The 25595-nt window shown below is 53.5% G+C and overlaps 7 protein-coding genes across 7 annotated transcripts; 3 read left to right on the top strand and 4 right to left on the bottom strand.

The window, feature by feature from the left end:
- Positions 1-1036: 1036 nt before the first annotated feature.
- RHO25_007490 (uncharacterized protein) lies at positions 1037-2328 on the bottom strand (the record flags this gene model as incomplete). Its single annotated transcript, XM_023599676.2, has 4 exons — positions 1037-1509; positions 1560-1984; positions 2044-2247; positions 2309-2328. 4 exons carry the CDS (start codon positions 2326-2328, stop codon positions 1037-1039), a joined length of 1122 nt encoding a protein of 373 aa, XP_023448681.1.
- Positions 2329-3029: 701 nt separating this feature from the next.
- Positions 3030-4620, top strand: RHO25_007489 (uncharacterized protein; the record flags this gene model as incomplete). Its single annotated transcript, XM_023599675.2, has 2 exons — positions 3030-3662; positions 3715-4620. The coding sequence occupies 2 exons, from the start codon at positions 3030-3032 to the stop codon at positions 4618-4620; spliced, it is 1539 nt and encodes a 512-aa protein (XP_023449823.1).
- A 440-nt stretch (positions 4621-5060) lies between these two features.
- On the top strand, positions 5061-11005 carry RHO25_007488 (uncharacterized protein; the record flags this gene model as incomplete). The annotated part of the gene is made up of 3 exons (XM_023599674.2): positions 5061-5787; positions 5853-8323; positions 8564-11005. The coding sequence occupies 3 exons, from the start codon at positions 5061-5063 to the stop codon at positions 11003-11005; spliced, it is 5640 nt and encodes a 1879-aa protein (XP_023449824.1).
- Positions 11006-12533: 1528 nt separating this feature from the next.
- Positions 12534-14547, bottom strand: RHO25_007487 (uncharacterized protein; the record flags this gene model as incomplete). Its single annotated transcript, XM_023599673.2, has 6 exons — positions 12534-13027; positions 13080-13318; positions 13368-13530; positions 13592-13944; positions 13995-14126; positions 14183-14547. 6 exons carry the CDS (start codon positions 14545-14547, stop codon positions 12534-12536), a joined length of 1746 nt encoding a protein of 581 aa, XP_023449820.1.
- Positions 14548-16407: 1860 nt separating this feature from the next.
- On the bottom strand, positions 16408-18178 carry RHO25_007486 (uncharacterized protein; the record flags this gene model as incomplete). The annotated part of the gene is made up of 4 exons (XM_023599672.1): positions 16408-17248; positions 17314-17488; positions 17569-18076; positions 18137-18178. The coding sequence occupies 4 exons, from the start codon at positions 18176-18178 to the stop codon at positions 16408-16410; spliced, it is 1566 nt and encodes a 521-aa protein (XP_023449821.1).
- Positions 18179-19228: 1050 nt separating this feature from the next.
- On the bottom strand, positions 19229-20146 carry RHO25_007485 (uncharacterized protein; the record flags this gene model as incomplete). Its single annotated transcript, XM_023599671.2, has 1 exon — positions 19229-20146. One exon carries the CDS (start codon positions 20144-20146, stop codon positions 19229-19231), a length of 918 nt encoding a protein of 305 aa, XP_023449822.2.
- A 452-nt stretch (positions 20147-20598) lies between these two features.
- Positions 20599-22982, top strand: RHO25_007484 (uncharacterized protein; the record flags this gene model as incomplete). Its single annotated transcript, XM_023599670.2, has 2 exons — positions 20599-21604; positions 21673-22982. 2 exons carry the CDS (start codon positions 20599-20601, stop codon positions 22980-22982), a joined length of 2316 nt encoding a protein of 771 aa, XP_023449429.1.
- Between the last annotated feature and the right edge of the window lie 2613 nt (positions 22983-25595).

The following is a 25595-nucleotide window of genomic DNA, read 5'->3' as shown; positions in this document are numbered from 1 at the left end:
CGCACGTAAGGAGCCATCTATAGCGATTGTTAGCTGCTGTCGATAGATCTGCCCCTCGACCTAGCGATCGACTCTGCCTCTCGTTAGCTTTAGAAGACGATAATAGAGCGCCGACCGACTTACTACTGTCGCTACAAAGCGAAAGTTGTCGCGTCGACGGTAGTCGCTATTGTGTCCTTCTTAGAATACTGCTTCGAATTGCTTCCGAGATAGTAGGGTATCGACCTCTCGTAGTAAAGTCGAGGTCGGTCAAAGTTGATGTCGGTAACAGCGAGGTGTGTGCTACGAACAACATCTTTATACCCTTACTGCTCGCGCAGCACCTTCGCTCGCACCTGTCTTACAACCTGCAGAAAGCGTTAACATTCCAAGCCGATTATTAGCGCGGGAGTAGCCGGACAGCCTTAGCGGCATAAATGCCTTTACTTGCAAACGGCGCGAAGAGGTGACCTCCAGATGTTAAGGCAGGAGCGGACGCGAGGTTCGACGGAGGTGCCCAGGTGGTGGCGAGGCCGAAGCGCGAGGACATCGTGGTCGTGTCGACATCGCTGAGTCCCAGCTGGCTTGGTTGAGGATGAAGTGAAGCGGAGTCGCTAGAATCATACACTTGACCATACACAATGGCGAGCAGGGCTTGACATGATAAAGATTCGCGAGAGAACATCTGCAAACGCGTGTCGAAGGTGATCATAGGTAAGGAGCCGCGCGGCCAGGTCATGCGGTAGCGTGCATCGTTCGTTACTTTCAAGTGAGCTAGCATTAACCTGAGCAAGGCAAGTCAGCACTACATCAAACTGAAGTGAAGTGGAGCAAACGAAACAGCTCCGCGCGCGGAGTCAAATCTATCCTCATTGTCATTAACCGTGAATAGGGTGGTATCTTCAGGTTGTAGGTATCAGTGTGCAGTTCGTGTCCATTATTGCGCTCACCAAAGAGCCCTTCGCAACTCCATCAAAAGTTCAAATGCCAAGAGGTGGTCGTGCCTACCATCCATAATGCCAATGCTTCGTTCATCTATTAGGACCGGTCCAAGACGCTAGGAAATGAAGGTGGCCTCCATGAACAAATGCCCTTCGTCCTCGATGACTTCGTCGCCGATCTTGAGCTGCAGCTTCAGCTTGGGGTTGTACTGGTAGATGTATGGCTTTGTTCCGGCGGCACCGGCGACGATCTGCTTGACGAATTTTGGGACTTCACCCATGACATCTACGCGATCGGTTCGTGAAAGGTCATTCTTCAGCTCTGCGTGGACTGCTTTGCCGTCCATGGTTGTGCCATCCCATGTGGCAGCGACTGCACTCGGTTCGGGCCAGTCGTTCTCCTCATCACCTTTGATGCCGGTATGCTCAACCTTGACACCCGGGTCTGAGCTGGCGAAGATCAGCTCGCCATCTTTGGCGATACCGCCAACATTGACGGACGTGGAGCCATAAGACGGCGGCGTGGTGAACTCCATCATGATGGCGGAGTAGTTGGGCGACTGGTAGTTGATGAAGTTCCACTTGGCAGCTGTGAAGCGTCAGTATCAGCAGCAACGACAGATCAACCGATCGACCTACCAGCAAAGTGTGGCTTCATTCCCTGCAGCGCGTGGATGAAGATGCCTGTGCCTTTCACATCGAATGGTCCGTCCTTGGTCATGATAGTTCCCTCGACTCGACACCTGGGCCAGAATGCATGTCTCATGCTGCCCCACGGCTTCTCCTTCTCGGTTCCGAACAGAGTCTTGCCATTCTTACCCACAACAAACCCGGGAGCACTTTGCGTCCACTTCACGTCCACGATGGCCGTCTTGTTCGTATTCGACTTGATGTGGTATGTCTTGCCATCCTCGCTCAAATCCATCGAGCAGCCATCGGCCTTGAAGTTCTGCTTGTCCTGAGAGAAGGAGTAATTGGACAGGTTATCCGACGCCCACAAGTGATCTTTCCCGCCATCTTTCGCGAAGATTTTGCTGCTGAACTGCGCTGTTGTCCGTACGCCCCTGGTATCCGACACATCAGCGGATGCCACATCATCATGTCCTCCCGCAATCTTGCTCACATCACATCACTGTAGATGACCTGGACCATGGCGATATGGCCGCTGTCGGTGGCCACGTAGAAGGTCTTGGTCTCGACATTGGTGCCGCTCATGACCTCCCACGCCAGGTCATTTTTGGTGAGCTCGGTATAGGGCGTCTCTTTCGCTTGCTGGGCGACCGAATGCACTCCCTCGGGGCCATAGTGGTGGTCTGTGAGACCCACGCTAGAATGCGAGGATTAGCTGGTTGTTAGGGCACTGCCCGCAGAAAGCACTCCAGGCATACCTTTTCTTCAGCCAGTTCATGATGACTGCACGTTTGCGGAGCTGATGAGAGTGCTGCCGTATACGAAGATGTGAGGTGCGCAGAAGAACTGGCTCCTGTGCTTCGTCTTTTTATGTCAGTAACTTTGCGTAGAGACAGGATCTCGATGTGGTCTGAAACGGAAGCCCAAACACCTCGTCATCACGACTGACGGCGAGCAGAGCTGGTCGCGACGTCAAGATGCGCTCTGCCGACGCAAACAAGTCATGGGACCCTGCCCTTTGCACTTGCCCATTGTTGCTTTCGCTTTCTCAGCCTCCAACTTCCATCTCAAGTCTCGTACTCGAGGCGGCAGGCGAGGCGGTCGGCGACAGCACCGCAGGACATGTCGTCGCGTGGGGAGGAACATGTTTCCGACGCCTCCCACACGCGTCACGCGTTTCCCGCTCGTGTTTCTTTGTTGGCGGAGCGTCCCAATCGGGAAAGCAACGCCGCCTCACATGAATGTACCAAAGCCCAACAAGGGCACACCGCATTGCAGATTATCAACCAGCACGTAGGTCAAGATGGGTCAGCAACTGGAGCATTGGGAGCGCCACCCAGTCATGCACGTAGGAGCTACCACAGGGCGTACTTTTCTCTTTCCTAACGGACTACACATAAAATGGATACCCCCTGGTCTTTTCTTCTCAGCAAACACACTGAATGGCATTGAGCGACAAGAAAACATCTTGCGACCGCAATGTCGTCCTTCCCCTTTGCCGCGGGCATTGTAGCGCATTCTCTTCCAGTTCCACCGGTCCGGTCGCCACCAGCAGCTATCAGCCATTCGAGAGGCCCTTCGATCGAAGAACTCGACTCTATCAAATTGGCAGACCATGGCAGTCTCGCACGAAAGGAATACGATGGCGATTCAGGATCGATTGAGATGCCGACCACACCAAAATGCGCCAAGCAAGCTTTTGACGTGCAAACACCGACCACTCCTGGAGAGCTCGAAGCCAGCCAACCACCAACACCAAAGCGAGGCACGGCCACAAGCGCTCTACCGTCCTATCGATACCCTCGAATGAACAGATGGAGAGTGCTCTGTGCGTGCCTCATTTATTTCGGCAATGGTATGAGCGACAGTGCAGCTGGAGCTCTTATTCCCTACATCGAGGATTTTTACCACATTGGCTACGCTGTTGTGTCAATGATCTGGATTGCGAACGCCGTTGGCTACATTTCCAGCGCCTTCGTCACGGAATGGGTGTTGACGCGTTGTGGTCGAGCACGAACGTTGATGATTGCCGAGGCTTTCATGATTGGAGCATATGTGGTAGTCACTTGTGCTCCTCCATTCCCGGTAGTTGTGGTGGCCTTCTTCTTCATGGTAAGTGCATTTTGTATTGAATTGTTGTCAGCGCTGATTCCCAATCGTTTAGGGTTTCGGCAATGCCACAAATCTGGCTCTCAACAACGTCTTCTGCGCGAATCTTGCAGACTCGACCGTGATCCTCGGGGCCGCTCATGGCTCCTATGGCGTGGGCGGTATCGTGGCGCCGATTGCAGCAACCGCAATGGTTTCAAATGGCGTTTTCTGGGCTCGCTTCTATCTTGTCACGATTGGCATCCGCATCCTCTGCTTTTTCTTCGCCGGCTGGTCGTTCTGGTCTTACGAGTCGGAACCCACTTCGAACTTCAATTCTGACCTGCAACAACTTGCGGACAAGCAAGCTGACGAGCAGGAAGGCCAAAGCAGTAAAATGGAGCTCCTGAAGAAGGCACTGAAGAACAAGACCACGCTCATCGGAGCTCTCTTTATCTTCGCTTACCAAGGTGCAGAAGTCGCAGAGTCAGGGTGGTTCATCTCATACTTGATCAATTATCGACACGGAGATCCAGCGAAGGTCGGCTATGTAACCTCTGGCTTCTGGGCAGGCATCACAATTGGCCGCTTCACTTTGACACATCTCGCGCATCGGGTTGGTGAGAGACGATTCGTCTTTGCCACGAGCGTGGGAGTCATCATTTTTCAGCTTCTGTCCTGGCTGATTCCCAATATCATCGGCAATGCAGTTTCTGTAGCCGTGCTCGGTCTGCTACTAGGACCTGTTTACCCGGCAGCCGCGACAGTCTTCACCAAGCTATTACCGAGAAGGCTGCAAACGATCGCTATCGGGTTCATCTCCAGCGCTGGAAGCAGTGGAGGCGCTGTGGTGCCATTCTTGACTGGTCTCATTGCGCAGGGAAGTGGGACGTGGGTGCTGCATCCTGTATGCATTGGAGCTTACGTTGGCATGCTCATATGTTGGGCGGTGCTCCCCAGAGTGAAGAAGCCGACTTCTTGAACAGTGGTTGTTATGCGAGGTGAAGGGAGCTACTGCAGCAGTGCGATCCATGCTTTTCACATGCGGCATGGGGTGTGCACACGTCATGTCGGTGAGACACGTCCGCCAGTTGGAGGTCTGGGAGTAGAATAGCACCAGCAAGGTAGAATAGCTGAAGAGTCATGATGCTCAAAATCTCTTCCCCGTCGCTCATTTTACCTTTGTCAACGATCGATACAGTGCGCCTTGCTGAACGGCGGCGTCACTTCGTGATCTGGGCTGGAGAAAGTCTCTTGGCACCCACGAGCTGGCCCCGGCCCTGCATTTCGGCGCTAGCTAAAAGTTTAAGCGAAACAATTCTCTGCCGCAGCTTTCGATGCTCGATCTGTTCTGCTTTTCTTTCTCCTCCTCTCTTCTGCCTCTCTCTCCTCCACACCTGAGGTAGAAGCAGCAGCAGCAAGATGGCGGAGCAACTGGAGCGGTTCGAGGCGGGCGAGAGCACCGGCATGGCTCTCGAGGTCAAGGACGGCGACAATGTCGTGCGCTTCTGTGAAGGCCGGTCCTTCGGTGCTCATCGCAGCATTGCCGGCGAGCTGGTCTTCCAGACGGGCATGGTGGGTTATCCCGAGTCCATCACTGACCCCTCCTACCGCGGACAGATTCTAGTCATCACCTTCCCGCTGGTGGGCAACTACGGAGTGCCGCCCCGCGATGCACTGGACCCCATCCTCGGCGACCTGCCCGCCCACTTCGAGGCCTCGCAAATCCACATCGCAGGTCTGGTCGTGGCCTCGTACTGCGGCGAAGACTACTCGCACCATCTGGCCAGCTCTTCACTGGGCGCATTGCTGAAGGAGCAAAATGTGCCCGCCATCTGCGGCGTCGACACTCGAGCTCTCACAAAGAAGATCCGAGAGAAGGGAAGCATGCTCGGTCGCCTGCTCATGCAGACGGGAACCCGCAGAGAAGTCAATGGAAACGGCTCGCCGACAACCGGGGCCATGACACCCAGCGGCACGGCACCAGCAACACCAGCCGCCAACCTCCACGAGGTCAACACCGCCCTGGCACCGAAAGGCGTCAATGGCACCAATGGCGTGAATGGCTACTTTGGCCGAACGAAAGAGGTGGCAGTGTATGAAGAGATCGACTTCTACAATCCTAACACCAGAAACCTGGTCGCAGACGGTAAGCGTGACTTGCCATTCCCTTGCAGTAGTAGCTTTAGCAATTCGGAATCTGATAGTTCTCAGTTTCAACCTCAAAGCCAAAGATTTATTCTCCACCTGCGTCCGTTACGTCGTTGCGTCATCCGTCTGGTCGTCCTGTGCGTGTTCTCTGCGTTGATGTTGGTCTCAAGTACAACCAGCTGCGCTGCCTGGTCAAGCGCGGTGTGGAGGTCGAGGTCGTGCCATGGGACTACGACTTCCCTGGCCTGGCGGGCAAGGAATACGATGGTCTCTTCATCTCGAACGGTCCTGGTGACCCGGCGATGATGGACGTCACAGTCAAGAACATTCAGCAGACCATGGAGGAGGGTCGAGTACCAATCTTCGGTATCTGTCTTGGGCATCAGCTCCTTGCTCGTGCTGCAGGCGCCAGCACAATGAAGATGAAGTTCGGCAACCGTGGACACAACATTCCTTGCACAAACATGCTCTCTGGCAAGTGCTACATCACATCACAAAACCACGGTTATGCTGTGGACTCGAACTCTCTGCCCAAAGAATGGAGCGAGCTGTTCGTCAATGCCAACGACGAGAGCAACGAGGGTATCCGACACACCAGCCGGCCATACTTCTCGGTGCAATTCCACCCAGAAAGCACACCCGGACCCCGCGACACCGAGTTTCTCTTCGACGTTTTCATTAGCACCATCCAGAACGTCATCCAAGACAACAGCTTCATGCAGAAGCCAGTGGCTTTCCCTGGCGGTGACTGGGAGGAGAACCGAGCACTTCACCCACGACCAGATGTCAAGAAGGTCCTTGTCCTGGGATCTGGAGGTCTGAGTATCGGACAGGCCGGAGAGTTCGATTACTCTGGCAGTCAAGCTATCAAGGCCCTGAAGGAGGAGGGCATCTACACGATTCTCATCAATCCCAACATTGCCACGATTCAGACTTCCAAGGGCCTCGCCGACAAGGTTTACTTCTTGCCAGTCAACGCCGAGTTCGTGCGCAAGGTCATCAAGCACGAACGCCCAGATGCCATCTACTGCACATTCGGAGGTCAGACTGCGCTTCAAGTTGGTATTCAGCTCAAGGATGAGTTCGAGTCTCTTGGTGTCAAGGTCCTGGGCACTCCAATTGATACCATCATCACCACCGAGGACCGTGAGCTCTTCGCCCGCAGCATGGACTCCATTGGAGAGCCATGTGCCAAGTCGAAGTCGGCCAACAACATGCAAGAGGCCCTTGAGGCGGTCGAGGGCATTGGCTACCCAGTCATCGTGCGTGCTGCATACGCTCTCGGTGGTCTCGGCTCTGGTTTTGCGTCGAACAAGGAGGAGCTTGTTGATCTCTGCCACAAGGCCTTCGCCGCCAGTCCTCAAATCCTGGTCGAGCGCAGTATGAAGGGCTGGAAAGAGATTGAGTACGAAGTCGTTCGTGATGCGTACGACAACTGCATTACGGTCTGCAACATGGAGAACTTTGATCCTCTCGGCATCCACACTGGCGATTCGATTGTCGTTGCGCCGTCGCAGACTCTCTCCGACGAGGACTACAACATGCTGCGAACGACAGCAGTGCGCGTCATCCGACACCTCGGCGTTGTGGGTGAGTGCAATATCCAGTATGCGCTCAACCCAGACAGCAGAGAGTTCTGCATTATCGAAGTCAACGCTCGTCTTTCTCGATCTTCCGCATTGGCCTCGAAAGCCACCGGTTACCCACTCGCCTTCGTGGCGGCCAAACTTGGTCTGAACATTCCGCTCAACGAGATCAAGAACAGCGTTACCAAGAAGACCGTCGCATGCTTCGAGCCTTCTCTCGATTACGTTGTGGTGAAGATTCCAAGATGGGATCTCAAGAAGTTCACTCGTGTTTCTACTCTGCTCGGATCATCCATGAAGAGTGTTGGTGAAGTCATGGCCATTGGCCGCACATTCGAAGAAGCTGTGCAGAAAGCCATCCGTTCTGTCGACCCCAGCAATCTCGGATTCCACAACACTCCGGCGCTCATGTCAATTGACATTGACACCGAATTGCAGACTCCTTCCGACCAGCGCATGTTTGCTCTGGCGAACGCCCTCCACAGCGGCTACACTGTCGACAAGATCTGGGAGCTCACCAAGATTGACAAGTGGTTCTTGCGGAAACTCAAGAGCCTCAACGATTTTGGCAAGCTCATGACTGAGTTCGACGTCGACAGCATTCCCGCTCCTCTGTTCCGCAAGGCCAAGGAGATGGGATTCTCAGATAAGCAGCTCTCGCTTTTCTGGGACAGCAACGAGGGTAATGTGAGACGTGCCCGTCTGGCTAATGGCCTGATGCCCTTCGTCAAGCAGATTGATACTGTTGCGGCCGAGTTCCCGGCATTCACGAATTACCTGTATACCACATACAACGGAGCGGAGCATGATGTCGAGTTTAAGGACCGAGGTGTCATGGTCCTTGGTTCTGGTGTGTACAGAATTGGATCCAGTGTCGAGTTCGATTGGTGCTCTGTGAGAGCCATCAGAACGCTAAGGAGTGCTGGGTTCAAGACTGTCATGGTCAACGTAAGTTCAATTTCCCACTTTTCCACCCCCATCCCCCATCCCCCATCACACACTGTCTCGATATCTCTGCCCGTATGCGCAGATTTTGCATTGCAAATCTGTCTCGTCATGGGCGCACAAGCACAGATGAAACGGGAGAGATGGTCGGAGATATCGAAATTTTCCGACTTTTCTTCTGCTTCACCCCCAACACTTCAACACTTACTCCAATGCGTTGTATGCATGCTAACAACGACCAAGTATAACCCGGAGACGGTATCCACCGATTTTGACGAAGCGGATCGTTTGTATTTCGAGAATATTACGCTCGAAACGGTTTTGGACATCTACCAGATGGAATCCAGCAGCGGCGTCATATTGTCCATGGGTGGCCAAGCACCAAACAACATCGCTCTGCCGCTCTACCGATCTAATGTCAAGATTCTCGGAACCTCACCAGAAATGATCGATACTGCAGAGAACCGATACAAGTTCTCTCGTATGCTCGACAGACTGGGCGTTGACCAGCCAGAATGGAAGGAACTTACGAGTATTGAGGAGGCCCGCGCATTCTGTGACCGCGTCACCTACCCCGTGCTGGTTCGTCCTTCATACGTGCTGTCTGGTGCTGCCATGAACACAGTGTACTCGGAGCACGATCTCAAGAACTACCTGGCCCAAGCTGTCGAGGTTTCCAAGGAGCACCCAGTCGTCATCACCAAGTATATCGAGAACGCCAAGGAGATTGAGATGGACGCCGTTGCGCACAACGGTACCATGATTGGGCACTTCGTCTCTGAGCACGTCGAAAACGCTGGTGTGCACTCTGGAGACGCCACGCTTATTCTGCCTCCTCAAGATTTGGATCCGGAGACTGTCCGCAAGATCGAAGACGCCACTCGTAAGATCGGTGATGCACTCAACGTGACTGGACCTTACAACATTCAATTCATCGCCAAGGACAACGACATTAAGGTCATCGAGTGTAACGTTCGTGCTTCGCGATCATTCCCATTCGTGTCAAAGGTCACGGGTCTCGACATGATCGAACTGGCAACCAAGGCTATGGCCGGTCTTCCTGTCCAGGCCTACCCACCGATCAAAATGCCACCCGAGTACGTCGCCGTCAAGGTGCCACAGTTCTCTTTCTCGCGTCTTGCTGGAGCCGATCCAGTCATGGGTGTCGAGATGGCATCTACCGGTGAGGTCGCATGTTTCGGTCGCACCAAGTACGAGGCCTACATGAAGGGTCTCATCTCCACAGGATTCAAGCTCCCGAAGAAGAACGTCCTGCTCTCGATTGGATCGTTTAAGGACAAGGTTGAAATGCTGCCAAGTATTCAAGAGCTTTACAAGATGGGATTCAAGCTCTTCGCCACTGCTGGTACTGCAGACTTCTTGGAGGAGCATGGCATTCGCGTGCAATTCTTAGAAGCTCTTGGCTCGGACGACCAGCGTGAGGAGTATTCTCTGACCCACGCTCTGGCCAACAACTTGATTGATCTGTACATCAACTTGCCATCCGCGAACAAGTACCGACGACCGGCGAACTACATGTCCAAGGGATACCGCACTCGTCGTATGGCTGTCGACTTCCAGACCCCACTGGTGACCAACGTCAAAATTGCGAAGATCTTAATCACAGGTATCTCGCGCAACTACGACTACAACATCAGCAGCGTCGACTACCAGGACTTCTCGCAGCAAGCACTTGTGCCTTCGTCAGTGCCCAAGCCTCTACCTACAGTGCCAGTGACGGATCTTCTTAAGCGTTCGACCTTCAAAGGCAAGGACCTCGTTTCAGTCAAGCAGCTCACCAAGGAAGACTTGCATCTGCTCTTCACTGTTGCTGCTGAGATGCGTCTGGGTGTTGAGCGTGACGGCTCTTTGGATATCCTCAAGGGCCGGGTCCTGTGCTCCATGTTTTTCGAGCCCTCGACTAGAACATCATGCTCTTTCGATGCCGCTATGAAGCGTCTTGGTGGCCAGACTATCGTCGTCAACGAAGCTCACTCCAGCACCAAGAAGGGCGAGTCATTGGCTGACACCATCCGGACACTGGACCAGTACGGCGATGCCATCGTCCTCCGCCACCCAGACAACGACAGCGCAGACATCGCAGCCAAATACGCCGACTGCCCCATCATCAACGCCGGCAACGGCTCTCGCGAGCACCCAACCCAAGCACTCCTCGATCTCTTCACCATTCGCGAAGAACTCGGAACAGTCAACGGCCTCACCATCACCTTCACTGGCGACCTCAAATACGGCCGAACCGTCCACTCTCTCTGCGAAGTCCTCAAACACTACAACGTCAAAATCCAACTCGCCGCCCCCGCAGCCCTCGCCCTCCCCTCCAAAGTCAAAGCCGCCCTCGAAAGCCGCGGCCAACTCGGCACAGTCTCCGAACAACTCACACCGGAAATCATCGCCAACACCGATGTCCTCTACTGCACCCGCGTGCAAAAAGAGCGATTCGATTCTGAGGCTGCTTACGAGGCTGCGTTGGAAGAAGGTGGTTTCTCGGTCAGCGCTAAGACTCTGCGCGATGCGAAGAAGAATATGATTGTTATGCATCCGCTGCCGAGGAATGAGGAACTTGCGGCTGACGTGGATGATGATCCGAGAGCGGCGTATTTCAGACAGATGAGGTATGGTATGTTTGTGAGGATGGCGCTTTTGGCACTTGTTATGACGCCTTGAACAATCGGTGGGAGAACGGAAGTGGAGTGAATGGGAGAGGATTTGTGATATGGCGAAGGGAAGGAAGGAAGGAAGGAAAAATGGGCTTTCACGCATGCTACGAAATGACCGAAAAGTAAAACTGTGTTTTCTGTTTTTGATATGCTGTGCTTTTGCTCTGCAGCTGGGGTGTTTGTAAATGGTATTCCCTCTGATCCGCTGCGTGTTGTGGTATAGATAGTTTCGAGGCGCCGGGCGTTTTCGATTGGAATTGTCTCCAGCAATGAACGCTCGACGAAGCTCATGAAATCAGTTTTGTGTAGTAACAGATGTCTATAATGAATACATTAGAGATGAAAATGCGTGCGTGCGTTTGTTTCACTTTTTTTTTTGTATCTTGTGCGTTCTATGTTCTCCAGATTCAGATGATACTGCCATTCGATGTCTCGATCTCTGAATTATTTTCTTTTCCAAGTACCAGTTCTCTCAGGCTCATCGCATCCTAGCGTACGCCTGCTTCACCTCTACAAGCTGATGATGCGAAACTCTGAAGGAGTTGCAGTCTCAGGCACCCTTGAGACCCGGTCTCAGTTATCTCCGGCACCAATTGTCGCTCCGACGTTTTCACAGCGGTAGATCCCGTACTGTGCTTCTTTCTGCAAAGAAATACGATTCGCAGTAGATACACATGTGGCAGTTGAACAACACTCAGGACGGTATTTCCGCTTGCCCATCGCAGCTGAACAACGCAATACGGCACTCGGTTAGGCGCGGTCCAATCCACTCCACTCATTTCTACCTCTCACCATTTCGAGCGCGCTGTCCGCGTGAAGTCGCATCGCAGCAGACTCTCTCACATGCCGAACACCAGACTCTTTGCTCGACGACGTCATCGTCCTGCTAAACGGCGAATATATCGGCTCGTTAAAAGACGTGGCGGCCGCGGTCGTAAGCGATGTGCCGGGTCAAGGTTTTGGAAAAAATTCAAGGATGGCTTGGCGCTGTTGAACCTTTTTTTCTCTTGGTCCTCATCTCAACATGGGGCCATGTTCGGGAGCGTTCCGTAGCGCGTAGTGGCAAGGTCGGACAGATTGCTGGATTAGAGAACGATGTTTTGTGCGTGCGATGCGGTGGCGATGTGCGTTGGAGGCGAATTGCGATGTCGTTGCGATGTCGCTGGCAGTTGGACGACTTCGGGTGAAGCTCCGATGGGCAACGTTGAGAGAGGGAATTTCGAGATTCGTATCGGGGGTCGGAATGGTCCGCAAAGAAACACGAGTGATGTGCCGCTGGTGATTTTGGTGTCGCGCCTGCTATTTTGCTGTCGACCTCGAGATGGAAGGTCTTGCTGCTGATGTAATCGTCGGACATTTTACTGCTTGTGAGCAAAATTGGATGACCTGTGCTGCATCCTGTCGTGAGTGAATAAAAGAAATGCGCCGAAGAGGCTGTGGTTCAACTGGAGCGTCGCAGCTCATGAGCATTTCGTCAACTTCGTATCAAAGCAGATTTGCTGTATCTACAAGAAATTCACTGATCTGCCGTGAACTCATCGCTTCTCGAGCTGTGCATTCAAATTCGTTTGCGCATGCATGACATCGTCCGGCACAATACTGACTCTCCTGTTCGATCCCTTCTCCTCTGGCTTCCTGATTCCAATGAGGTGGCCCATCTCCGTCCAGAAACCAATCGGAGGGTGAATAAATGTCTGCTCGTAGGCGTCGACAACTGGTCGCTCCCATACAAGATCGGCATCTTCGGACTTGACCCACTTGGTCTTGTGGATGAGTTTCCAAATGATGAACAGCGGTGGGATGAACAATTGCATCGTGTAGTTCGAGAAGAAGTTCGATGTGCTCCAGGGAAGGTATGAGGTATAGCCGTAGATGCAGCAGACGGTGAACATCCATGCGAGGCCGAAATATGCGCACCATGGCTGCAGCCAGCCGGTGTAAGGTAGGGTCTTGCGATCGAGACCTTGGACCTTGCACGCTTGGTAGAATCGGATGTAGGTGATGCACATGGTGACATAGTTGATGAGACCTGGGGCTAGTCAGTAGGACTTCATCGCGCACACGACGGACGATCAACGTACCTCCACCAGTGACCAAGCTGGAGAACCATGTGATGGCAACTCGGGAGCTGCTCGAGACTGAAACGAAGGACAGCATTGGGAAGATCATAACCACGGCGAAGCAGTAGATCGGCACACCCTTCTTTGTGCAGTGTCGCAGGAATTTCGGAGCTCTCCCCTCCAGGGACAGTGAGTACAGGTTACGAATGGCGCAGTAGGTGTATGTGTTGCCAGCAGAGAAGATCGAAGTCAGGATAAGACTGGTTGTGTTAGCATGTGCTTTATTGATCTGAGGGTATGAAGTCTTACGCATTGACGATGTCTGGCAGCACGGAGATACCCAGGTTGGTCATGGCAATGACATACGGCGACGCTGCAGCAGAGCCATTACCCTCGCCGCCCTCGACGACATCCCTCAGCTTTTGGTCGCGAGAAGAGCAGACAATACCAACGGCCAAGGCTCCGACGATGACTAGTCATCGTGGTCAGTGTTGCTGCCGAAGCGACATACCAGAATGGGTTAGAACACTTACAGAAGAGACCAAAGCGCACATAGACCATCTTGAAAGCGGCCTTGATGTAAGTGCGGGGCCGGATAGCTTCAGCAGCGACGATCGAGATGTATTCGGGACCGACGACGGTGAAGACGGCAGACGTGAGGCCGCCCAAGAATCCTTCGAAGCGTCCAAGGTCACCGGTCGTGATGTACTCGCGGAATGCGCCTCCGTCGGTCCAGTTGCGGAATCCATATGCGTCGCCTTGCGGGTTACCTCCAACCATGGTCACGAAGGTGAAGAAGAAGAGCATAAAAATCAGGATAACCTTGCCGCCGGACAGCCAGAACTCGGCTTCTCCAAAAGCTCCGACTGCGAGGACGTTGATAAAGCTGTGCGATCGTGTCAGTGGCGATCAATTGGCATTGTTGTAGAAACTCACGCATAGCATGCGATGACACCAATGATGATTCCAACAGTAGGACCAGGTTCAGTGGCTTTATCAGACCAGAATGACAAGACCAGGACAAAGGCGGAGATCTCGAACGGCACGAGTAATGCCTCGTAGAAGAAGCTGTGCGTTGTGTTAGCAGATGTAGTGCTCTCACATATCAATTCTGGGCCACTCACAAATTCCATCCAACCATGAAGCCAAGCGCATCGTCGACCCATTCACCCGCGTGTCTGATGAAGCCACCAGATACGGGATAGGCAGTGGTCATCTCAGCCACACAGTTGTTGACCATGGCCAAGACACAACTTTGTACAATATATGCCAGCAGCAGGTTTGCAGCACCGCCCTTGTACAGACCAGTTCCTATGCTGACGAACAGAGCGGTACCAATGGATCCTCCAATGGCGATGAGCTGAATTTGACGGTTCCCCAGATGTCGTTGAAGCTGATCGGCGTTGTCTGCGGAAAAGCCCTCGCCGATGTCAGGGCCATTGCCGGACGAGTTGTCGCCATCCTTCTCTTTGTCGCCGAACAGTCCCATGGCGGCGGTAGTTGTCAGTCCCTGGGGCGTGCACTTGGAGAGTCAAGTCTGGGGAGGAAGCACAAACAAAAAAGCAGCAGCAGCCGGGCAGGGTGCCAATCTAATAGAACCCACGCGACAGTAGACGATGGAGCAAGGATGCTGGGGCGCAGTAGAGCAGATTGAGATAGCGTGCCGCAGGCCGTGGCCGCGACGATTGGTGGCACGGCGGGCTCATGTTCCTTCGCGCTGCAACGCCAGTTGGGCCATGCTGGATGCGTGGAGCGGGCGGGCGACTGAGGGCGCCGCTGATGACACCCCATGCCGATCCCCAGACGCGAAGCACTCGAATGCGCGCTGTGCTGCGAGAGCGAAAAGCTACCGGCAGCACACGCGCGGGTTAATTGGAGAGATGAGGCTCACGGCTGTGTTGGGAGGCCCCACCACTGCGGAGACCGGCGTCGAGGACCGCTGGGTGCGCCATGCACAACTGCCACAACCAGTGCACAGAAGTGTGCCTCATCGCGCTTGCCTGAGCACTTGGCGCTGCACGAGAGAGGTCATCTGCGGACACAAGCTGCGCCTTGGTCGCGTTTGGCATTATGTCATCAAGCAACGCAAGCCTGCGCAAGACGAAAAGAGGCCGCTCAAGCACTGCCAACAGACACCTGAGGCCATCCCCCGCTCGAAGCAAGGCAGCGACACTCTCATACCGGCGGTGGCACCTGCACGATAATGAAAAGCACATGATTGGGAGAGATAATGACATGGACGATGGACATAACCAAAACCCGCCGTTGTGGGCCACAGAAGAGGACCTTGGAGAAGTCCCTGGGCGCGCGAGCCACAGCACCCTCGTCGCCCTCAAGACACCCTTTCCCCTCGTTTTGACGTCCCTTCCAGGTCTACAAACCAGGTCTCTCCATGTTGCGAGCGCACATGAACCCCACGCGACTTCGGAAGAATGGCACGGAAGGCTGTAGGGCTGGCGGTAGAACAGGCACGACCGCTACCTAGACCACAAGTACTTGCGTACTTCACACAACTCGGGCGTGAAATGCCTGAAAGCGGAAAGCAAGACCTTCTATCCTGATAGTGTAATCTATCGACAAGAGTACAATACATCCGCACGCGGAGCAACACCTCCCTCCGATACTCTGATATCCCATCACTGGCGCCTCCGGAGATATTGCGGAGGTATCATGGAACGACCGCGCTGCCCTCATTGAGACATGAGGGGATGAATACGACTCTGGCGGCGTCTTCTGGCATCCGAGCATGTCCATTGACGTGGGATGGCTATGGCCGCCATAGACGAATCTGCACAGAATGCCTCGAAGCGGAATGAAGTCCCAGGTCTGCTTAGCCGAGCATCCCAAGCAGTCAGAGATGCGGTTGCTACTGCCATAGGGATCGTTATCTTGGGACATCTGCACAAAACGTACCTGAAACATGACGGCATCTCCGCATTCTCAACAGACTAGTACACGCCGGCCGGTCTAGTTCTGACAACCGGCGCGAACGGTTGTAGAAAGCAGGCCGGGGTGCGGCCTACTACCATACGCCGGCACATGGCTGAAACGTATGGACGACCATAGGGTCGGTAGGTGATGCCACGCCATACGTATAACGCTCGCGCACGTGGAGATGGATCGTGTCACATGAAGTCGCAAGATCTAATAGAAAGCCACCGCACCTGCCAATCGGAGGCTGCACGATTGTTGTCAACTTTATGATGACTCAGATAACAATGTCTTTCGCTAGGCATCATTGCAATTCTGCAGGCTACAACGCTATCGATACGTTCGCGCTGGTGGCAATGAACGCGCATTCACCCCAAGGAGGAAAATAATTCCCGCCTGGCTAGACTCTATCTCCGCACTACAGTGTCAATCTGAACCCTTGCTGACCTTCTATCAGGATCTCTCCTCGATCCGCTTTCCGATTGAGCTTCCTGTACAGCCAAAAGTTCTTTGACACGAGCAAGATACTCGACGCATTCATCACAATGACCGTTATCAAGGCGGGCTTGTAACCGGGCGCGTCTTGTTGCCGAAAGATATTCGCAGCAATGATGCCACTTATCCCGCTTGCCCCGACCAGGACCGCGCTCGCTACCGCACGTTTCGTATTTCCAACGATGTTGTTGTGCATATAGGTAAGGATCGTCGGAACGTTGGAGTTGCCTGCTGCCACGCCCAGGAAAGTGCCAGCATATCTCGCCCGGGGACTCGAGGTCGCGAAGCCGATCATGGCCAGACCGATGAGAGCTACCGCGCTGTTGAAGATGATGAGATGGCCGCGCTTCCGGTAGCGATCGCCAATCCAGGCCGTGATGAGCATCCAAGGAGCGGCTACCGCGTAAGGCGGAAATGAGAGAACTTGTGCTTGCACAGTCGAGTATCCCAGATCATTCTGAAGAATGATCGGCAGGAAGAGACTGAAGGAATAGGACACTGTGGCCGCGATGAGATAGAGCCACGCCCATTCGAGGACCTTCCAATCGCAAATGTAGCGAAGGATGTTCCTCATGGTCATCTCGTCAGAAACCGCATCTCCTCTGTCCTTCTCGAGGCGGGCCATCACGATACTGGCTTGCCGCGCTGAGAGAAAAGGCTTCCGTCCGAATAGACCCTTCCTGGTCGCCTTGTCGGGAAAAGGCACAATGATGAAGACCGACACCAGTCCGAGTGCGACTGTGATCAAACCCTCAATAATGAAGCTTCACACGATAATCGTCAGCCGCGTAAACCTCCTCCATAGTAAGACGAATGCAAGAACACTCACATCCACCTCCACCCTCGAATTCCCGCAGTCCCCTCCATCTGACTCAATCCATAAGCCAACACATTCGCCAACCCAGAAGCCAACGTAGCAACCATATAAAACACACTAAATCTCTTCTGAATCTCATATCGCACATACCAGCACGACAAAAGATACACACACCCCGGATAGAACCCTACACATCATCCAACGTCAGTCAAAAACGAAACCTCTCTCCTCTCCCTCCCCCATTCGCACCCTACGCGTTCAACTCACCAGCCTCCAACGCCCCAAGCACAACTCTACACCCCAACAACTCCGTCCAATCCCCCACAAACCCACAACATAAACTCACAACCCCAAACAACGTCGCCAACCCACTCAACCAAATCGCAGGTCCCACTTTTCGTAGCAAAATATTACTCGGTAATTCGAATAAAATATAAGGAATAAAAAACATCATGGTCACGATGGAATAGCGTTCTCCGATTTCGAGGCCGAGATCGGAATTTGCGCCTGCTACGCGAGCGTTGGCGAGGTTGGTGCGGTCGATGAGGGCGAAGGAGTAGAGGGCTGCCAAGATGGGGAGGAGGCGGAGGTCGATGAGGCGGAGGATGTGGCGGGTTTCTTTTGGAGATGGGTCTGTGTCATTTGAGGGGGCGGATTCGAGGGTTGAGGGGTCGGATGGTGGTGATGAAGGTGGTTGTGTTTCGAGTGGTTGTTTTTCTGAGGAGGGAGGGCTTGGGGTGGTTCCGTGGTAGTGGTGGGCATTCTGAGGGAGGGTCTGAGTGGAAGTGTTAGTTATCTCTATCAGAGATATTGTTTGTAGTTGATAAGATCTTACTCCATTATGACCGGATGTTATTGAGGGCTTCTCGCTCGACATTGTGAGAAATGTAGAAATGCCAGCGTGTCGGTGTGCCGCACCAGCTCTTTCCAGAGTTCAAGGGCCGGAGTCGCGAATCTACAGATTCAACTTCCGAATATCGCTCCAACGTATACTCCACAGCCTATATGCTTGACCGACACCTCCGGGAGCATTGTGATGCGGAGAAAAATTGGGGTCGGACGTTGACGACGGTGATGCATGATGTACGGTAGCTCAAAAAGTGGGCTGTCCTGTTTGGGGAATTGATGTGCCACATCGTAATGGTCGGAACCTTCTCTTGCGGCTCTACGTCTATATGCATAGATCTACACATATTTAAGGTGAGGCTTGTGAATCGTATCGCATGTATGAAGCGATGGCTCGTGTTAAGGCTTTGCTTCGCAGCAACCTGTCATCACTTTTCGACTGGCTACACGGGAAAGCTGAAGAGCTTACAATCGATGAGATATTATCACAGACCCGTCGTGTAGTCTCTGCCTTAAGTTGACGACGTGGCCGGCTGATATCGTGTCACCTCAATTACTTGATCGGTATCGACAAGTCTTCGATCATCCAAGCACAAGGTCAGATGGAACAGTTTTATGCGCAATGGGGCTAGCCAGCCTTGCCTCTCTGAGCTCTTTCGGTTGCAACGGCTGCAACATGTCGACTGATAGCGTGGTCGCAGTAGGCAGCTGCTCGAGTGGTCCAGCTCTAGTGACCGCTTCTTGAGCTGCCGCATATTTGGAGGCCCGAACATATGAGAAACCTTCCATACACACGCAACATCGACATCTTGGGAGACGCGAGCAAAAGCGCGTTCTGGCTTGATCTGCTTGTGGGCGCCGTCTCTCACACGCCTTCCAGCTGAATTAACCTCATGCGTGTTCTATCGGCTTGATAGACAGATGATGACCACCTCATGAGCTGCGAGACGGTCAGACCGGGCCACGTGAAGAAGGCTCTCTCGCGACCAACAATGGTCAGCCAGGTGAATGCCACTCCTATGTGGCATGTGCGAGCGATTGCATGCGCAGTCTTGAGCACTTGATATCAATGCCAGCGTCTTCAAGGCACTTTCGGCGACAGCACGATGTTGTCAATCAGCCGCACGGGCACCTTGTCGTCTCCCAAGCCCAGCCTCTCCCCTTCTTGGGTAGCTTCCAGTGGGAGCATCTTGACGGCGCCGCTGAGGATGGCGCCCCGGCTTGAGTCCACGTTGTCCACCTCTTCCATAGTATCCGGATCTGCGAGTGAGATGTAGTCCACTTCAAACATTGCTCGCTCAGTCTCTGCCTCCTCTTCTTGCTCCAATTGTCTAATGTTCACCTCATCCCAGGCATGCGCCAGTATCTCGTCCCTCATCCGCTTGCCCTTCAAGTATGCAGCCTCAGCAGCTCGCAAAGCTTTGTTCAGCACAATGCCGGTCGTCCTTCTCCTCTCGCCAAGGTATACGTTCCTGCTGCTCATGGCTAAACCGTCTGGCTCTCGTTCTGTAGGCAGAATGCGCACTTCTGTGTCCAAATGGAAGTCCTTGACCAGCCTCTTTATCACCACAGTCTGCTGCACGTCCTTCTGCCCAAAGTACACGCGATCTGCCTGGCATATGTTGAACAGCTTCATGCAGACTGTTGCTACGCCGCGGAAGAAAACGGGCCTGCTCTTGCCCTCGAGCAAGTTGCCCAGCGGTGTGATGGTGACGAAGGAGCCTTGACCGGGTATGCTTGAGTCCGGTGGCAGTGTAGGATACATAGCCTTGGTTGTAGGGGCGAACACCACATCAATCCTGCCCTGCCCATTCTTACTCAATTCGGTGTCGAGTTTCTGGAGCTTCTCCATGTCGCTTTCCCAAGTTTTCGGGTAGCTGTCCAGGTCCTCGTTTACGCCGAATTGTGTCGGATTCACGTATATCGACACGAAGACCTTGCTATTCTCTGCTGCCGCGGCTCTTACTAGCGAAATGTGCCCTGCGTGAAGGGCGCCCATGGTGGGCACGAGGCCGACTGTCTCTCCTCCGAGCAAGAGCGAACGCCGCCGCTGGCGTATATCGGTAACATCACGTGAAACATGAATAGCTCGTGAGAATGTGCTCAGCGCGGGCACAATGGGTCGGGCGGGCTTGAGAACGCGGGTGATCGATCGGGCGAGCATCGTGAGGACGCTGTCGAGGTCGCCGGAGGAAGTGGCTAAGCAGAGTGATGTCTGAACGAATGCGATGCTCTACGCAGCTCCATGGCGGCTCCGATGACTCAATCCCATCTGGACGAAGTGGAACATCCTCATGTCTACGGCGGAGTCGTGAGCATTGGATCGAGGCGAGCTATGACCTTGCTCTGTGATTTAAGGTTGGCGCTAGTGCTGCACCCTGGCGGCAGATTCTCGAAAAAGTCGACTTGGGCTAGCAGTGCTGCATACACAAACCGCATCGCATTTCCATCATGGCCGACGATGGGTTGATGCTCAATTTTGAGCTGCCGAGCGATGCGTTTAGTGCGCCCAGAACAAAAGTGAAAGGCGGAAGCTGGAAGGACCGTCTGACCGCAAGGAAGTCGGCCGAATATGGACGCAAAAAAGCACAGGAACGAGCCTCTCAAGCCGACGATGCGAGTGCCAACCCCTCGAAAGTTATTCCTCAAGACGATAACAAAGACCGCTTTGCCGAACGACCAGCAAAACGAGCTCGCGTTGGCCATGATGTCTTGCCGAAAACCAAGGACGGCCAAGTTATCTCCTCGCTTTTCTCCTTCAACAAATCGGCTACCGCGCCACGCGAAGCAAAGCCAGAAATTCAAGACGAAGAAGTGCAAGCGAGTAATGCACCTCTTGCCAACGATGAGACGGCCAAGTTCACCTCTCTTGGACTATCATCCACACTGGCCTCTCACCTGCTCAACAAGCTGAAGATCACTGCTCCCACCGCTATTCAACGAAAGGCAGTAGCACAACTGGTCTCCGAGAACACTGACGCGTTCATACAAGCACAAACTGGTTCTGGAAAGACGCTGGCATACCTCCTTCCGATCATCGAGCGAATATCACTTATCTCGAAACGCATGAAGGACGAAGGAGGCAAATTCGATCGACATAGCGGGCTATTTGCCATCGTACTGGCTCCTACACGCGAACTTGCTCGACAAATAGCAAGCGTGCTTGACTCACTCCTGTCATGTTACCACTGGATTGTTGGCGGGACTGTTGTGGGTGGTGAGAACAAGAAGAGTGAGAAGTCCCGCGTCAGAAAGGGTCTGAACATCCTTGTCGCCACGCCAGGACGTATGGCCGATCATTTGGAGCATACAGAAGCATTAGATTTGTCAATGGTGCGATGGTTAGTGCTCGATGAAGGCGATCGTCTCATGGAGTTGGGCTTCGAGCAAGATATCCAGAAGATTGTCAGTGTGCTGAATCTACGCTCGAGGAAGCGAGTAGAACAACCGCCGCCAGGTAAGTGCTTGTTGGTGTCAACTCACCTCCTAAGTTATCGAGGAAATTTGAAGCTGACAAAGATCAAGGCTTACCGGAGAAGCGAACGACAGTACTCTGCTCGGCCACGATCAAATCCAACGTAGAACAGCTACGCGCTATCTCGCTGAAAGATCCTGTCTCGATAGCTGTGGACAATGGTTCGACGGCACAGGCAGAAGGCGAGACCGAGGAGAACAACTTCTCTGCACCAGCACAGCTGAAGCAGAGTTATGCCGTCGTTCCACCAAAACAAAGACTCGTCACACTGGTTGCAACCCTCAAACAACAATTCAAACGCAAAGGCAGCGTAATGAAGTGCATAGTCTTCATGAGCTGCGCAGACAGCGTAGACTTTCACTTCGAGCTCCTCACACGGGGCGACAAAACAGCATCCACAGCAGAGGAACAGCCCAGTATAGCAAAACAACACAACCCCGGCAAACACAGCACCTCCACAGCCGACAAAAACAAAATCGCCCAAGGCACCACAATCGCAGAAACCCGTACCCAAGGCACCTCCACCTCAATTTCTAGCCGCGACTCCGGAGAAATCAAAATCTACCGCCTCCACGGCTCCCTCCAACAAGCAACCCGAACCAGCACCCTCAAAGCCTTCTCCACAACCGAAGACCCGGCCGTCCTCGTCTGCACCGACGTCGCAGCCCGCGGTCTCGATCTCCCCAACGTCGACCTCGTAATCGAATACGACCCCCCCTTCAGCAAAGACGACCACCTCCACCGCATAGGCCGCACAGCCCGCGCAGGCCGCGACGGCCGAGCCATGATATTCCTCCAACCAGGCTGCGAAGAAGGGTATATCGAAATTTTGAAAGAATCCAAACCGAAAAATCTCACTCGCCACGATGCGGAAGAATTACTGCGCAAGGGCTTCTCGCCTACGAGTGGAGTCGTACAAGGCCGGGAATGGGAACAAATCGCAACGGATTTTCAATTGGATATTGAGAGATGGGCGCTTGAGAATCCGAAACATTTGGAACAGGCGAGGAGAGCTTTTCAATCGCATGTGAGAGCTTATGCGACGCATGTTTCTGCTGAGCGAGGGATTTTTAATATGCAGGAATTACATTTGGGGCATTTGGCGAAGGCTTTTGCGTTGAGGGATAAGCCGGGTGCGATTAGAGTTCCTGGTGCGAGACCGGGGGCTGGGAAGGATAAGAAGGGGAAGGCGCAGGCGATTGCGAATGCTGCTGCGAAGAATGGTGGGAAGGGTGATGGGAAGCGGTCGGCGGGTGCGTTGGATGATGTTACGGAGGTCGCGGATGCGGAGGCTGCGAAGAGGAAAATGCAGCAGATGTCGAGGAAGATGGGCGGTGCGAGTGAGTTTAATTTGGGATGAGAGAGTGGAAGAGATAGATGAGGGAACTTCAATATCTACTGCTCCCTACCGCACTCTTCATTTTCCGCTCCTGCTATCTGTTTCCCAGAGAGTCGGAGAACTCCCAAAAGCTCCATCATAGTTGCGTGCATTACAACGGCGCAGGCTTCAGGAATGAGCACACTCTGAAGTGGAGCTCGTCCACGGCCTCTGTAGATATTTGCTTGCTTAGGGTCCATACTGCTTGACAGCAGAAACATGGATATGGAAGGACCGTGCGATACGATATAAGTTTGGAAAGTGGTAGAGAAGATCGAATCGAACAGCTCATAGATCACTGCCATTTGCAAGCGACCAAGAAGCACAATTCTCGTATCTTGGAGGAATAGAAAGGTGCGAACGTAGGCAACTTGTGATGGTAATTTACTGAGATACTTCGACCGCCGTCTCGTCGGGGCATCTCTGAAGAAGTGCATATTCGCCTGGATTTGGTAGCTGTGGTTCCATACCAAAGGCGATCGACCTGCATTTCTCAATTCGGACGGTAGGACGTCCATTCGTCCGAACAATACATGCTCGAGAGTGGGCCTCTGACTAGCGACGTGATCTTTGTAGACGATTGCAACCGAAATTAAGAAAATGACAAACCCAGAAGCGCTTCCATCGCAGAGAAATGATGTATGTAGAAGGCGATGCCGTCAAATGCCAATTTTTGGACATGTGCTGGACGAGTCCGCCTACACATCGACAAGTTCCGTCAAGCTACTGCGGGCTAGTCGTCAACGCTGACTTCAAACTCTCGTCTTCAGACGTCAAGAAGAGCAGACGCGACACTAACGAAATGTAATCGCCTACCTCGCGTGCGTCCCATGCGCATTGCGCGATCTTGCCACTCGGACAGAAATGCATACAGGCACAGGGTTACTAACCTTCTTCTCCTGAATCGTCGACTCGTTTCAAGTCTTGACCTAATGTCGGTAAAGCTCCGCCTCGCTTGCTCAAGGCTCGAAAGGCGTGACTCAAGCTTTTCGTGCTGAGTGCGCTCGCCGCAATCTATGCAGCATTTCGGAAAGTTCTTCGACGCGTGGCAAGCCTTGATGCTGGATAAAGCCGGGAGGCGACTCAGTACGTTCCGGACAGAACTCCGACTTGATGTGACTGAAGTGTGGCTGTGCACAGTTGAGGGAAAGAGTACGAGTAAGCAATACAAGGTAGCATGGACTGGCCTTGGTCGGAGTTGTCCATCAGTGGTGTGTAGTCCGTTCTGCGGCAGGAAATCCGTTGAGGAGCAATAAGGTACTTGAAACCCGGCGCCAGCGGAATCTCGGTGTGCTCACAGAGCTGCCTGCGGAGCGACGGGAGCATGGACGATCGAAATACGCGAATTCATCGTTGTAATCCGAGCTGAGAGGCTGTATTTGTGATCCGTGGTTCGACAGGTACGAGCAAAATGTTTGCCTTTAGCGGACCGTTGAGCGCACCAGATGTGAGAGAAAGATCTTACTCAATACTGTCGTGGAATCAGGGCAGTCCAGACACGGCAGGTGCAGTTGGACAAATGTACCTTTCTTCTGGAAGGCGTACGCTGTGCGGCGAGCTACAAGCTTATCGATGAGGCTGAGATCGAACCCATTGGCTCGTATTGGAAAAGGCACATGTCTGAGCATGACCTGTGGATATCTCCTACCTTTCGATATTCTCGTGGTCCTCCGGATCGACGGACGCACAATGCGGAGGTCATGAGCGCCAATCGCGGATTTTTGCAGAACCACTCGTCCAATGTGACAGCCTCGTGCCATACGTAAAGGTTGCAGCCGGTACCTGGTGATTGACCCGTACCATGTTTCGAATTTCGCAGTGCCTGTCCAACCAAGCACCACTCGCTCACCATTATGGAATCACGGAAGGAACATTGCTATCCGCGTGCCCGAGAGTGACAGGCGCCAGATACGGAACCCGTGCTGACTCCGCAGTGCGCTTCATTGTGGCGGGCAGAGGCTTGTATTGGATCTCCATATGATCTTGGGGTACCACAAGTCTAGTGACACGAACGTGAAGATGGTGCTTTGTGTGGAAAGCCTTGCTTGCGGCATGCTGACCCTGTTCTGCAAACCCCTGCAGCGACGCGAGGAGAAGAGTCGCACAAATGCAATATAGAATGACCTGAAGAGTGCGTGACAGCTGCGTGATCCCGAAAGGTCGGTAGCACCAAGTAATAATTCCGAAGTGCGATTGCAGCAGAGTGAGACAGTGTTGTCCAGACACACCTGGCAGCCTGGTTAAGGCCAGCTCGCCCTTCAGCTCCACTGCAGCGTTGCCGAGCGACGGCGCTGGGGTGACGACGATGTGTGGCTGCGGTGTTTTCTGCCACATGTTGTTGCACCAGGCTGCAACGGACATTTCCTGGGTGCTGTCCAGCGATGGGCGAATGCATCGGAGATTCAGGCTGCATCTCTGCACCTGCTGAGCGCTTGAGCAAGCGGTACTGGCGGTGTTGGTGGAGCTTGTAAGAGTTTTCACGAGCTACCCAGCTTTGCTGCGCACACCGCATGTGCGCAGGACGTCCACCGCCCTGTTTATGTTAGGAAAATGGTATACTTGGCACAGGCAGTTTGGGAGTTAACGCAGTGCACG

This window comes from Cercospora beticola, chromosome 5, assembly GCF_033473495.1.
Source record: "Cercospora beticola chromosome 5, complete sequence".
NCBI classification, from domain to species: domain Eukaryota; kingdom Fungi; phylum Ascomycota; class Dothideomycetes; order Mycosphaerellales; family Mycosphaerellaceae; genus Cercospora; species Cercospora beticola.
The sequence above is the reverse complement of the archived record's forward strand: the minus strand, read 5'-3'. Positions and strand labels throughout refer to the sequence as shown.